This window comes from Pholcus phalangioides, unplaced genomic scaffold (assembly GCF_987345545.1).
Source record: "Pholcus phalangioides strain wild (caught in Gottingen) unplaced genomic scaffold, Ppha-v1.0 ptg000009l_1, whole genome shotgun sequence".
NCBI lineage: Eukaryota > Metazoa > Arthropoda > Arachnida > Araneae > Pholcidae > Pholcus > Pholcus phalangioides.
Window position 1 is genome coordinate 11,274,233 of NW_028301602.1, and position 15,535 is coordinate 11,289,767.

The 15,535-nt window shown below is 36.6% G+C and overlaps 1 protein-coding gene across 2 annotated transcripts; it reads right to left on the reverse strand.

The window, feature by feature from the left end:
• Window positions 1–272: 272 nt before the first annotated feature.
• LOC149081751 (cytochrome P450 3A41-like) lies at window positions 273–15,326 on the reverse strand. Of its 2 annotated transcripts, XM_089237177.1 has the most exons (14): window positions 15,086–15,326; window positions 13,677–13,773; window positions 13,269–13,321; window positions 11,310–11,406; window positions 9,692–9,808; window positions 6,729–6,817; window positions 6,474–6,619; window positions 5,821–5,936; window positions 5,350–5,524; window positions 3,418–3,581; window positions 3,210–3,298; window positions 1,363–1,506; window positions 1,039–1,201; window positions 273–465 (listed from the first exon to the last, which is right to left on the reverse strand). In XM_089237177.1, exons 1-14 carry the CDS (start codon window positions 15,148–15,150, stop codon window positions 376–378), a joined length of 1,605 nt encoding a protein of 534 aa, XP_089093303.1. In that variant the 5' UTR covers window positions 15,151–15,326; the 3' UTR covers window positions 273–375. The 2 variants fall into 2 exon arrangements, with proteins under 2 accessions (XP_089093303.1, XP_089093305.1); XM_089237179.1 differs by lacking the exons at window positions 273–465; window positions 1,039–1,201 and having other exon boundaries at window positions 1,359–1,506; window positions 15,086–15,274.
• Between the last annotated feature and the right edge of the window lie 209 nt (window positions 15,327–15,535).

Here is a 15,535-nt window from a genome sequence, read left to right on the forward strand (position 1 = left end):
TTTTTTTTTTTTTTTGATAAATATTGAATTATTTGTTTGAGCTCTGTGGAACAGCCTTATTATCATCAAGAGTTCCGTTAAACAGCCTTATAGTTATCGAGGATTTCTAGAGAAACTGTAAATTGGGAACCCTGTCCTATGCTTTACCGTTTCGTAACTGTTTACAAAAAAAAAAACATATTCAATTGAAAAAGATGCGTGTTCTAGGCGTAACACACTAATGGGAAAAGCCACAAAGAAAATCGAGTCATCCAATTGATTCAAAACAGAAGAAAATTAGTAAAAGTTTTATGTTTTTATGAATAATACATATTTACAAATTGCATACAATTTATACTCTATACACTCTCTCTAAACCACTCTCAAAAGTGTCTCTCAGTGAACACAATCTTTTCGTCTTTTGATGCGAAGTTGAATACTTCGTGGTTGAAGGAGTCCTTGACCTTTGAAAAATTCCATTGGTACCTGATAAAATAAATGATTATTGTTTCAATTAATAACACAAATATTTATTGCCCAATTTGAAAACAATTTCATATTTTATGCCTTAATATTTTATTCCCTTTCCGACCCTGGTGCCACAAATGTGCGGGTTGCTTTTTCCTACTGTAGAATTTTTTCTTTTGACATCATGGAATTTGACTCTGATTTAAAGGATTGTATAGGCTTTGAGTTAGAATATAGTGATTATTTGGATTTTTGGGGAGGGAATTTCATCAGAGGGGAGGACAAAAAGTTGAACTTTCATTGGGGTTTTTTTTTAAAATGGCTTCCAGGAGAAAAGGCCCCAGGAAAAGTGTGATTTATTGCACAAAATTTAGCAATGGAATTCTGGAAAAAAGAATTTATATGAAGATGAATATACCCTGCATCATCTCGGCTGCAAAAACTCGAAGTGAATTATTTCTTCACAAAAAATTGAAATATTTGAAAAAATAAAGATTTGCTAACAATTATGTTTTAATGTATTTTTTGAGTATCGAAATGGATGCTCAAGGTCTGAAAGGATTAAAAACAACGGGTGAGTTATTTATTTACCTTTGTTTCCGGGCACCTCTCCGTTCGATATTTGCTGAACAACGTTGCGAGGCAGAACTTGATTTCTGTGAGGGCGAATCTCATCCCAACGCAATTTCTTGGTCCAGCACCAAACGGAAGGAAAGTGTAAGGATTCCTCAGATCTTTCTCTTGTTGCGTGAATCTAGATTACATGAAATCAATAGCGCCGTACATTATACATAGAGAAAACAACATAGAACAGACAGTAAAAATGTTTCCATTCTATTGTTAAAATCACTCGTGTTTAATGACAAATTGCCATTCTGCGATCAGATCAAACAGTCGTGGAATAAATAGTCTCACCTGTTTGGATCAAACTTTTCTGGGTCAGGGTAGAATTCGGGATCATGATGAATGGCATACACAGGTATTACAACGATCATATCTTTCGGGATAGTTATTCCGGTTTTGCCAAGCTTGTAGTCTTCGTCTGCTTTCCTTTCAAGACTTAATTAAAAGTAATAGTAATCAATAAAAATTTTAAATTAAAATGACTAAAGTACTAAACATTTCGCTTATCTTATTCAGAGCCGCTTAGAAGCTCTGTGTAGTTTGCACAGAGGTCTATCATTGGTATCACATTCGAAAATCGTCTAAGGCCGGGATTACACTATAAAAGTTTTGTAAAAGTGCTTTTATAAAACTTGAAAAATACAACCAATAAACTGATCGGTTGTATTTGCTAGAATGTAACCTATGAGCTTTATTAGTTGGATTTTTCAAGTTTTATAAAAGGAATTTTATCAAACTTTTATAGTGTAATCCCGGCCTCCTACAGCGTTTTTCAACCTTTCTGAAGCCAAGGGCCAGTAAAATGTCTGAAAAAATTCGACGGACTATTGTGTCCCGGATTACGGAACATACCGCATTTTAAGTCGTTCCGAATACTTACTTAAATTTGTAATGTTTACTAAAATCGTGAATAAATGGAGTTTTCATTACTTATTATGATCATTATAGCTGTAAATACACAACTATTCATCTTACATATTTTTGTCAGGTTCAATGTTATTTCCTTAATTTTTCAACGATTCTAACTATAATCGGGGATTGTCGACTTATAGCAACGTTTTTGATGGTAATTAACGACGTTCCCGTATTTTACCGTATTTAAGAACCCGGTTACCCTTATTTTTCTCAATGAAATGTGGTCATCTAGTCATATGAATAGATGACAAAAAATGATAAATTTTTGTTTACTGCGATTTGTATCAGCCCTTTATTTTCCCATTCTTCTTCCATTTTTGCAGTAATTAGTCAGATTGTCGTAAATCGTACCTTTGACTACAATTAGTGATATCCCATATTTAGGATCGCCAGTTTTCCTTGATGATGTTATGGTGGTAAACCTAATAATATGGAGGTAGAATTTTGACTTGAACCCATTTGGAGATATTATTAATATCAATTACATCAAATGAATCATTTTTCATTCAGTTAGAATCACGTATTATCAAGTCTGCCAACGCCATCATCACGAACTAGAGTTGATCCGCAAAACATAGGTTGAGAAACGCTGGTCTAAGAAGCATAATAAAGACTACTGAGCACCTCTACGAATTAGCTATAGAATGGGGTTATTAATATGGGGTACACAGACTCCTTGGAGAGTTTTCAACGAGGAGAGGGGTCCCTGAGTAGGGGTGAGTATACCCTTCTTAACCATTTGTGTAGCACGGACCCTTTGGGCTACTAAATCGAAGGCCACGAACTACTTCACATAACAATATTCAGTAGATAGAGCAAAATGTAAACAAAATTACTTTTTTTTTTACATTGCTATGCACGAAATATTATTTTGTGAAGGGTTTCGTGGCCTTTGATTTAGCGACATAAAGGTCCGTGGAACACATATGGTTAAGAACCCCTACTCTAGACTTTTAGTTGTCGTTTGATTAGACTTCATTAGCATAAAATAATAACTGCACGACAAAATGCTGACAAAATCCACAAAATAAAGCAAAGGAAGAATGATAATTTCCGATAATATTTGATTCGTTTCATAGGATTTTCGAAATTTATTACAGATTATTTTGATTTTGAACACGTATTTAAGAATGGCCGTCGATTAATTCGACAGTTTTTAGTTTCCTAAAATTAATAGAAATCTACTTTAAAAAAGTACAGAATACGTTTTTTGTAACACATACCCAACGGCAGGTGGAAACAATCGAAGTGTTTCCCAAATGACGTTCTCCAAATACTTCATACTCTGTACTGCTTCATACGTGAGTTTATTCTGAAACCAATAATACAAATTATCACGTTGGAATACCATCATTAGATATTAGTTCGAAAACCCATCTATATCCGTCATTTACAATGGATTTTTGGTAAAAAATTTGGAATATCTCTTACGTCGTTTTTAGTGAGTGTCTCGTCGATTTCTTGTATTAAAGTTTCTTGGCATTCGGGATTCAGAGCCAACAGATAAGAAGCAAAAGAAAGCGTTGAAGCCGTCGTGTCGTATCCCGCCAAGAAAAATAGGATGCACTGTGCAATCAGCTCGTTGTGGGAGAGCTCTGTCAAATATTAAAAAACATTAATTCATGGGAAAAAAATTCTTATTTTTCGTATACATTTATTCGCTTTTCTTCTTTCATACGTTATATGGTCCTGGCTCTGCCAGCAAAACTCGCCAGTTTTGGCTATTGGGAGTTTTGTCATGGGGAGCAGGATCATGTCGGGAACTTTATTGTATACATCTCACATATTTACATATAAATGCATATTGCAACGCCACAACAAAGGCCAATCCTCAATTTAAAAAGTAATAGTAATAAAAATATAATATGAGACAATATTGATGACGCACATATGTATAAAAAGAAAATTCCGTATAATACACACATATGATGCAGAAAAACGAATTACGGATATATTTGATTAGCGCCGAATGTAACAAAACTTGTGTGAGAAAGATGATATATATTAAGGAAACAGTTATTTTCCAGATATTATGCTGAGATGAGCTCGGAAAGAAAAGTCATCACGTCTCCGCCGGAACTCGAACCCAGGCCCTCTTGCATACTGGACAAGCATGCTACCATCTACACCACTGGAGACACATGAATCTGCCTTCCTAATTTCACGGACTGTGGCGTGAGGCGCTGAAGTAGAGGCAGTAGTAGCCTCTCTTAACTTCAGGAAATGGCCCCCGGGTGGGACGGTTTAGAGAGATATAGATAGCTTCTTTCTCAGCCCGAGATATCAAGGAAACACACAGTGCGTGAAATTAGGAAGGTAGAGTCATGTGTCTCCAGTGGTGCAGATGGTAGCATGCTTGTCCGGTATGCAAGAGGGCCTGGGTTCGAGTCCCGGCGGAGACGTGATGACTTTTCTTTCCGAGCTCACCTCAGCATAATATCCGGAAAATAACTGTTTCCTTGATATCTCGGGCTGAGAAAGAAGCCATCTATATGATATACATTATTCACTAATAAACATGTATGGAGATGTGGGGGGGGGGGGGTCTAATGTATATGAATTTATGTGCTGTAATAAGGCTTTGGGTAAGGCCAAAAACGTCAGTGGTGTTTATCTTGATTTCCAGAAGGCATTTGATCTGGTCCAACAACATAGTCAACTCTTGAAGTGTTTACGATAGGCATATATCTGGACAGCCTGTGCTGCGTTTTATACAGGGTGTCCTGTAAGTGCTAATGCGGTTTTTATCTCATCATCCGTCTGACGTAGAGATATAGTTTTCAATTCAAAAAACGTTCAAAAATTACCCTGTACCAGTTTTGAGAGTGAAAATGCAGTGTTTCACAAAATAAAAAAAACCTATATTTTTATACGGTCTCTCCCCCCCCCCCTCCTCCTCTAACTTTCAAGTAGAAAGTTGTTGAGTTGTTGTCCTGAGGTCAATAAAAAATAACTCAAGTTCCTGAATGCAATATTGGCCAAGACATACGAATTCGAAAAACGAAGAAAAGTTCGGAAAGGACAGCATAAATGAGAGAAAGGAACTTTTTCCGTTATTTTTTTCTGTTCTTTCATAACTGTTCTCCAGTTTTTGAATTCCGATATCTTAGCGAAAATTGCACTTAAAAACATGGAATTCTTTTTTTTCTGTTGGCCTCAGGAAAGACAAGGCAACAATTTTTTATTTTGTGACACATTGTATTTTCACTCTCAAAGCTGGTACAGTAAACATTTTTTGAGCATTCTTTTTCTAAATTAGAATCATAGCTCTAGCGACGGACGCTTGATGAGATAAAAGCCGCATTACCACTTATAGGACACCCTGTATATTCGCAATAGATAGATTAGATAACATTAACCCACCTTTGTATTTCTTCGTGACTTTAAACACTTCTTTGTTTTCTCGATCATGACCAAGATCATTAATTGACTTTTCACTGTCGTCTTCTAAGGTGTCTTCATTGGAGAAGGACGAATCCTTCAGATTTTCGGCTTCATCTGCAGCGTCCATCATGAGTTGAAGGAAATCGTTGTGTCGCTATTGAAGAAATAAATTCGGTAGTTATACTAATCCCAATATTTTTATATAACCACTAAATGCCGTGGATGAAATAATGTCTGCATGCGTTTTCCGTAGTATGGCTTTGAAATATTTGAAATTTTATTGTTTTACAATGATACGCTATGCAATTTCAAATTAATAGTAGCTTTTTAACGGTAATTCAAGCATGGAAGCTTAGAAAAAATTCTTATCACCGCACCTTTTTTTTTCGGGAAAAAAAATGGCCGTTGGTGGTATGAAAAGCTGTTTATCATAAGGAATATGTTATTTACTTGTCCAGTTTCTTTTCTCTGTTTAATAATTCCCATTGTGACACCTATGAAGAAATCTGAGCTTTTCTTCGGGAAAATTCTTGCACCAATAGCTTTGAACAGTTTTGGACTGAGAACTGAAAATAGAAAAGGAGAATTTCTTTAATATTGCATTTTATAGTGCGTTTCGAATGTAAAATTGTGCGAATTCTGAACTGCATAGTGAACAGGTTTTCACCATATACTGGGAGCATAGGAGATGTGATAAGGGGGGGGGGGAAGGCATATTTTGAACGCATTGTTTGGGAACCATTGTAATCAAAGTATATATTCCAGAAGTCATTGTTGAGGTCCAAGAACTATTTCGCCTGATGGGTTTTAGACAATTCGGGAATTTTTCCAGCTCTGACATACTTTTGAAGTAGTGTACGTTCGAGTCCAGTTTGGTATTTTCCAAATTTATATATATATACATCTTACATATTATATATACATCTGTCCAAAATTTTAACAACACACATACGCACGAAGAGAGTAGAGGGACCGGAAATCAATTAGAAAAAATATCTTAAGAAAAAATAAATTTTAAAAAATCGTTATAATTCAAGCTTCATTTTCTTAATACTGCAAATGTAAATCGGAATATTTGTGAATGTAATCGAAATAAGACTCACGGAATAAAACAAGGTTGAATGATACTCCCCTGGTGAAAGCCGACCTCGCACTTTGCACGAAATCGTTGTCTGGATCATTGTGGGAATCGACAATCGTACCAAAAGCTGATCTAGCGATTACGTCCATCGTAAAAGCACCAAAAATTCTATCCAATGAGTGAAAACACACTAATTGATATCCATCTTTTTTATTTGTCTTATTTTCTTTGAAAAACAAAATTCAAACAATAAAATAAATGTTTAATTATAACATACCTCTTGCAATCCGCTGGCTTCCCATTTGCAGCGTGTACTTCGAAGTTATTCAATGTAATCGTTGCTGCTTCCAGCAAGATGGATGACATCTTGTTAATGAAAAAATATATATGCAATAACAATTTTATAGGGGATTTTTCTTTAAACACTTTTCTATTTAAATTGATAACCATCTACGAATAATAAACCTACAGCAACTACTGAGGTGCACTGAGGTACCTCAGTGTCATACACCCAGCATCTACGTTGGAGAAGTCAACGCAACTTCTTGAAAATATGGCAGTATAGGTTTGCCAAATCTTTTTAAATACTTTTTCAGAGCTATTGTTTTAAACTGATTTCCTGCAGCGTATAATTTTCAAGATTGATTTCATTTTTAACTTGCGAACGTTTCTAATAGCCTCGATGAGTGGGGCATGTGGAACCTATAGCCAGCTGTGTGTGTGATTGTGTTTTAAAATCCTTCACACAATGATTATCATAAATACAGTAGAACTTCGGTTAACGAGAAATTCGCATAACGAGCAAAAATTTGGAAAAAACAATTGGTTCGATTAACGAGCGATGATTCGCATTACTAGCAAAAATTTTTTACTTTGTTTATTTATTGTCACGTCATCACAACTGATATGATGGTTTTTCGCTTTCGTTCATATGCGTACTGTGGAATTGTGAGCAATATTCTCCCCTACAGGCTCCAGTCAGCGTGCCTTAGGCCTACCCGAAAAATGAACACCCGTGTACGGGTTTGACTAGTTACGATACGAAACTAGATGTAGCATTGTAACCACGCGTATGAGTTCTGTTGTTGTTTTTTTTAAAATAAATTCTGCTTGGCCAGGAGGTGACGGTAGACCAGTTGTTCTCAACCTTTGGAAGCTCGCGGTCCGTCAAATCTCTATTGCGTAAATGAAAGGATCGGTCATACACCCAACTAACACAACTAACCTAACCAAATGGTTAGGTTTCCCCGGAGTCACCCGAGTCCCCAGGGACAATGTGCTTATATCACTGAGTGTGACAGAGCCTGGGTGTCTCTCGGTTCCTATCACTATCACTATCACCCAACTAACGAGAAATTAATGGGAAAAACGAAACTCTGCGAATCACTCACGGCCCGGTGTGACTAGTGTTAGGGTCCGATACTGGGCCGCGGCCTGTCGGTTGAGAAACACTGCTGTAGACAAAAAGGTGGACCTCCATTGCCTGCAACAGCAAGATGTTATGGAAGGTACCTTTTCTGAGGAAGAGAAAAGTGCCTCACTTCAAATAATATGAAAGAGATGTGTAAAATGCGGGAATCTGTGCAAAATTCTGTAGAAAAGAACCAATCAAATAAAGCTGTAGCAGTGTGCGAGAAATGGATCTGTCCAAGAAAAATGCAAGTTCCCCATTCTTGAGAAATCTTAAAAAGGAGGCAAAAGCAAGGGTCATTAGATATGTTCTTTTTCAGTCAGAAAAAGAGAATCCTTTGCAGAAAAAAGTTTGTCCCGAAGTCGTCCAAAACAATAGTCTTTCGTCGTTTAGAGTAAGTTAATCATTATCGTATTGCATGTTTATTTATGGCGTTATTATATCATACATATTTTATTGTATTATTTATTATTGTGTTGTATTATCGAACAAAGCAAGCACGAAACCATTTTTATTAGTCACTTTTATGTGAATGCAATAATTGTAGAACGAATTATGCGAATTTCCATTATTTCCTATGGGGAAGTTTGATTCGAATAACGAGCGATTCGTATAACGAGCACGTTGGAGGAACAAATTAAGCTCGCTAACCGAAGTTCTACTGTAATTCATAAATGAAAGAAGTTTAAACAAACGAAAAAAAATCCATTTTAACCCATAAAAAGCCCAAACGATTAATAATACCCTCCCCTCCGTAAATATTTATCGAGATTATATGAGAAAAAGAGGAAGGAAATGTGAATTCTCCCAGACAGAATCACTTCTAATGATTCTTTAACTTTCAACGTTGGGCTATTGAAAGGTAGACGTAGTACTGTTTTCCAAATTTTGTTTCCCGACGAGCCTTAACTTCGGTTAGTTGCTTAACAAACATCTTTACAAAATTTTTATTTGTGAGATTTGACAAGAACCCAGTCACCACCTCTACTTCCGGAATGGTTTTTAACACTATCTACATATTAACACTACAAGAAAACATTGGGCCCTTAAATTAGAAAAAAAGCGTAAAGTTTGGGTTTTTCGGGGCCCTTCAGAAGTCGGGCTCCGGGCGAGCGTCCGGGGCGACCGCCGTTAAATCCGCCTTTGCCTGTATTTGTTTTGAGAGTAAAGTGAGCCAGAAAATTAAAAAAAAACTAAATTTTCTACGGTCCCTTTGTATTCTAACTTTCACTACATAGCTAACGCCGCTGACTCCAGGGCTTAGTGCAGAACGTGCACCAAGCTGAAGCCTGACCCCACTGTATGGATCCGGAGAACCCCGACCTGTCAACAGTAGGGTAAAATTAACCTATCCCACGACGGTCAAAAAGTTAATTTCTGTGTAAAAAGTTAATTTCTTTATTTTTTATGCATGCGACTCCTCAAATTAACTTTGTAATTGTACATCATCCGAAAACATTTTTTTAATTGGAAGTAAACTAAAGTCAAAGGTTGCAGCGATATCTGCTATGATAACAATTTGGAACAACCTGTACGAGCAACTAGTGCACCGAGCAGTAGAATAAGAAGCACATTTTAGCGAATTGAGTAAGCACAATAGAGAAAAGTTCCGAAAGAGAACATTCCCAGAAATCAATTCAATTTTAAAAATCATAATTGGTTGTACTTACTTCAATTTTCATTTGCCTAAGCGTACCTTATATAAACTGTATTCATTTTACAGTCAATCGCTCGAAAGAGTTACTATTGTATAAACCAATTACGTTATTAATTTCATTTTATCAGCTCGTCTTTGATATTACTTATAATCTTATCATCGATAACCACACCTTCTTGATCTTTCCAGAGGAGAAAGCTGGTGTCATAATTGTCCTGACCCTTTTCCATTCCTCGCCTTTCATATTCGATACCATTTTATCTAGCATCGGGTCTCCAAATGCAAAATCCTTGAAATTAGAAAATTTAAAAAATAAATAAATGGTAGTAAACCTCACGGATATTTAATTTAAGAAAATCATTCTTGACAATAATTTTAAAATTAAAAAAAACTGAAATAATTACATTTTTTGTGAATTTTCACGGATATAAACTGATAGGATTTCTCAAATTTCATTGTAAACTGAAGAGCCAAAAAAACTGGTACAGGCATGCGTATGCAAATTAAGAGATATGGAACCAATCAGAGTACGGCGCTGCGGTCGGTAACGCCTATATAACACAACAAGTGTCTGGCAAAGTTGTTAGATCAGTTACTGCTGCTACAATATGGCAGGTTATCGAGATTTAAGTGAGTTTGAACGTGGTGTTATAGTCGGCGCACGAGAGATGGGACATAGCATCTCCGAGGTAGCGATGAAATTTGGATTTTCACGTACGACCATATCACGAGTGTACCGTGAATATCGGGAATCCGGTAAAAAAATTAAATCTACGACATCGCTGCGGCCGGAAAAAGATCATGCAATAACGGGACTGACGAGAATCATTAAACGTGACAGACGTGCAACCCTTCCGCAAATTGCTGCAGATTTCAATGCTGGGCCATCAACAAGAGTCAGCGTGCGAACCATTCAACGAAACATCATCGATATGGGCTTTCGGAGCCGAAGGCCCACTCGTGTACCCTTGATGAGTGCACGACACAAAGCTTTACGCCTCGCCTGGGCCCGACAACACCGACATTGGACTGTTGAGGACTGGAAACACGTTGCCTGGTCTGACGAGATTCGGTTCCAATTGCTTCGAGCTGATGGACGTGTACGGGTATGGAGACAACCTCATGAATCCATGGACCCTACATGTCAACAGGGGGCTGTTCAAGCTGGTGGAAGCTCTGTGATGGTATGGGGCGTGTGCAGTTGGCGTGATATGGGACCCCTGATACGTCTAGATACGACTCTGACAGGTGACAGGTTCGTAAGCATCCTGTCTAATCACCTGCACCCATTCATGTCCATTGTGCATTCCGACGTACTTGGACTATTTCAGCAGGACAATGCGACACCCCACACGTCCAGAATTGCTACAAAGTGGCTCCAGGAACACTCTTCTGACTTTATACACTTCCGCTGGCCACCTAAATCCCCAAACATGAACATTATTGAACATATCTGGGATGCCTTGCAACGTGCTGTTCAGAAGAGATCTCCACCCCCTCTTTCTCCTACGGATTTATGGACAGCCCTGCAATTTCATGGTATCAATTACCTCCAGCACTACTTCAGACATTAGTCGAGTCCATGCCACGTCGTGTTGCGGCCCTTCTGCGTGCTCGCGGTGGCCCTACACGATATTAGGCAGGTGGACCAGTTTTTTTTTGCTCTTCAGTGTAGAAACACCATTGAATACCATGTGATTTTTTGGCGATTATCATAAGGTTGAATATTCCGTTTCTCTATTGAAAATGCATATACTTTTATTGTGTTAATAGAAAAAAATGGGTCTTACTCTTCGGTTGGGCATGAATGGAAAATCCTTGACGAGTATATCCTTAAGCAATTCAGGATCGCCAACAGATATCACTGGACGATTGCTCTCGTAGAAACTGAGACAATGAAATAGGAATAAAAAATTCACCGATAGGATATAAATATATGTAATACAGTAGAACCTCTCTAATCCGGACTCCACGGGACCCAGGTGATTCCGGATTAAAGGATCCGGTGTCAATTCAGTGTCATGGAGGAAGTTTTATTCATTTTTCAAGTTTTCATATTTAAAGCAGTAATATGTCTCTTCGAGCACTTTAATTCTCAGTCACCTTCGAAACAAAATAAATAAAGCAATATTCGGAGTGCATGGCAAACAGGACACACTGCAAATCACTGGTGAACCATTGATTCTAGAGGCATACTTCTAATTATAAAAAATATCCAAATAACGTTTTGACCTCAGAAAACCATTCATATTGCAGGCACTTGTATAGTTATTACCATTAGGAAACTATAATTCTTTATACGGACACCCTGTGCTCAAAAACCCAACTAGACTGTTGTTGTCCTGTCTCTCCTAAGACCAACCAAAAAAAAAAATTAATGTTTCTAAGTGATAAGTTTCCAAGTTATATGAATGATATGTTTTATTTTTTGTAATTATTTGAAATAAATATAATAAAAATAAATAAGTGCAATATTTGCTGAAATATTTGCCGCCTGGTAGTCCAGTGGTTAGAGAGCTAGCTTCTGACTGCGCAGGTGTGGGTTCGGGCACGGATGTCCACTAACAAAAATTCCCTGGACAGATCGTAAAGATCTCTTGGGAATACGTGCTAATCACATTGAAAATAAAATAATGGGTATTATGCATAAACGCCGTTAAAAGCGATACACAACTTATCAAGACGATAACAACCGGCTATTGTGCCATAGTAACTGATTTTATCACATTTACCGTAACATCCTGCTTTCTCTTTCCTCGCGTTTTCTCGAAATGCAACTGTAATCTTGAAAAATATTAAGAGAATAGCTTATTTACATTTGAAAATAATTAATGAGAGACTAATTATTAAAAGATGACGATTCTTGGAGAAAAGTTTGGTGTCTGTAGAGGCTTTCTTCTTTGGGGGTGTTGCTGCAGCCCGTGTAGAAATGAAACGAAGAAAGAAAAGTTCTGACTTTCTGACTAAATTACATTCATTGAAACAAGCAGGTTCAATCATTGTTTCCACTTCCCTGAAAACCGCAGAGAGCATTAACAATAAATTGCGAAAATGTGGTACAAAAAAAAAAAAAATAGATAGAAAATGTTCTATGCAATAGAAAAGGCCGAAACGAAATTTTGGGTGAAGAAAAAACATTAAAGTTCCCGGTTGATGAAAAACAATTCTTGGTGAAAATGTCCGTGTTATGGTTGTCCAGATTAGAGAGGTTCTACTGTGTACATGTTACTGCCAAAGCTCGAAATTGGCCAGTTCGCGAATTGGCCAATTTCGTTGTAAATTTATCCTACTAATGCCCAAATTTCGAGCTTTTCCAGCCAGTTTGCGAAGTAGCCGGAGATCCCTGGCCAAATTCTGATGACAAAAAAAATGATTTGGGTTCATCGCCAAGTTGGCGTATGTTTTTGTTCATGATGTGATAAAAATGTCCACGTTAGCTATGACAACCCATAAAACTGCAGTGGCGATGCAGTAATAATTTTTTCCCCACAATTCGACAGAAAAAGCTAAATTATTTTTCATTTTTATCATTTTTTCTCTCAAATTTCTCTCGTTACATGGAGCTAATTGGTAGCTCCATGAAGTGGCTCTCGGCCACTTCACGAATTGGTTTCACTTCATTCTTTTGCAGCAACGCACTTTATATACTTCACGACAACCCGTTTATTTAAAATTCCAATACGATATTTAAGACCATAATACGATTATAAACATTTGAAAAAAATTGAATGAAAGATAAATTCACATACCCATAAATTCTTCCATATTTTTGGTATCTCTTTTGTAAAACTTCATGAAGATCCTGAAAATAATTTTGATTCATTTACTGTATTTACACGATTTTGTTCAATTTCGACGGATTCAGAAAGACAACAACTCAAAATTCAATATTTTGCAATAATCTGCATTTTAAAGATTCACTTTGTATGGAACTGAATAAACTTTAATTGAATCCACTCCCCGATTCAATTAAAGTATAGAACGTATAAGAGAGCATAGTGTTGTTGCTCTTTTGAAATGTGTAGAAGCATCTTCCACTGTTCTCACGCGGCTTGCATAACTCAAAAATGCAATTTTCTGAATTTTTGCCCTTTTTTTAACTGTGCCATCGATTGAATTTCAACTAATTTGTCACTTGATCAACATTTGTATCTCACCTGCGTGAAATTTTCATATAACGACCCGATAAAGGGAATCCCGGGTACTGATACCACTCCACGTTTCTTCCAGTATTCAAAAGGTCTCATTAGATACCTAATGAATGAAAATAAAGATAGCATCTATTGTTATTATCATCATGATTTTGGAGTTATACCCATAATAACTTATGGGTATAATATAATATATATAATATAACTTATATAAGTAATTAATACATAACTACTTTGTTAGATTTCCCACTTTATTTTTTAAGCTTTAGACACATTTGGCGTTTAATTAATTTTTAAAAAAATATTCAAACTTGGCAATTCACTGATTTTTTTGATTGAAATTCATTAAGTTTAAATTTGAAAAATTGATTTAAAACACAAATCAATTCATATTAAATACTCTTTCATACAGCACAGAAATCTCAAAGTTAAAATACAACATAGACATGCTAAATGATTCTCTAAAACTTTTACGGAAGAATTAATATTTAATTTCCAATCGACGCTCGATTTCACGAATTAGTCCTCTGGTCAGAAACAACACAGTGCCGTCATAATGCATGGACCCACCCAGGCATGGCTCGAAGCTCTCAAGATAATAATTATGGGCCTCGTGATAATAAGATCTGGTCACAATTTTCGAAAACATGTAAATTTTCTGGCAGGTATTTGTAGATTTGTAACGAGGAGAGGGCTTCAAAAAAATCACTTAGCCCGGGGGCGTATGATGTCCTTTAGATGGCTCTGAAACAATATGTCATTCTCTGAACGTCTTTCCTATTTTCAAACTACAGTGAAACGTCGCTACAACGATACACAACGATATATAAATCCCTCTGCAACAATATTTTTTTTTCAAATCTTGTTTTGAATCCCCTACAGTCTAATGTTGAACTCCGCTCGATACAACGATATCCTTCACTATGATAAAACTCTCTACAACGATATTTTTAAGAAGATTTGGAACCACTACAACGATATTTTTTAGTACATCGCTCAAAGCATCCTTTAATATATTTCAAAACTCGTCGTATTTTAGTTCTGCCGAGGTCGTCTCTCTCTATGGTATCGCTATTCCGTACCACCCGGTCACCGAAAGTGTCGATAAAGGTTTCGGTATCGCTATTTTTTTGAGTGATACACAACAGTGTAATGCGATAAGCCTCTATACAGGAGCATTACACATATAATTTTTTTTTATCAACTAAATGAATAATAATTTTTTGTGGCGAATGAACTATTCAAAAGCGCATTTTTTAGTGTTATTAACAAAACTGATTTAGAAAAGATGCCAACAACAGCATAAACTATCCTTATAATCTATACTATCCTTATATCGAGATTTCACTGCAATTGTTAAAGTCCGCGCGAGTTCGTAAAAACGAGCACCGACTGAAGTATGAACCACAAATTACCTGTAAAGGTACTGCAGCAGAATTAACGCAAAAGACGCATAAGCCACCGTCCAAAAAACCTCCATTTCGCCTCAAGCTGTCTCTTCCGCCACGACTTTAAAAACCGAATAAGGAGTGAAGTGTGAAATACGCGCACGCTCTTATAAGCTATTATGAACGATAGAACTAATAGAGAGCTTGACAAAATACGGAGCAATCGTTGCTTGAGGATGACGTTTTGATTCCTCGCCAATTCACGCGCAATACGAGACTAGATAAGATACGTATTATATTATCATCGTCATCTGCTGAACCGGATCTCTCTATTGTAAATAAAGAGCGAAATAAAATAACCTTTCATACCCGGAAAAATAATCTTTTTACTTTTTTACTTTCAACATTAGTCTTTGGAACATCCGTAATGATTTCTGAAAACGTGCTTGTAATATTCCATGGCAACAATATTTTCAG

Coding starts and splice junctions, on each gene's coding strand:
- LOC149081751 (XM_089237177.1), bottom strand. CDS start 15,150: ATGGAGGTTTTTTGGACGGTGGCTTATGCGTCTTTTGCGTTAATTCTG. Junction 13,322..13,676: donor TATATGAAAATTTCACGCAG/GTGAGATACAAA, acceptor AATTATTTTCAG/GATCTTCATGAAGTTTTACA. Junction 9,809..11,309: donor CATTCATGCCCAACCGAAGA/GTAAGACCCATT, acceptor TCTAATTTCAAG/GATTTTGCATTTGGAGACCC.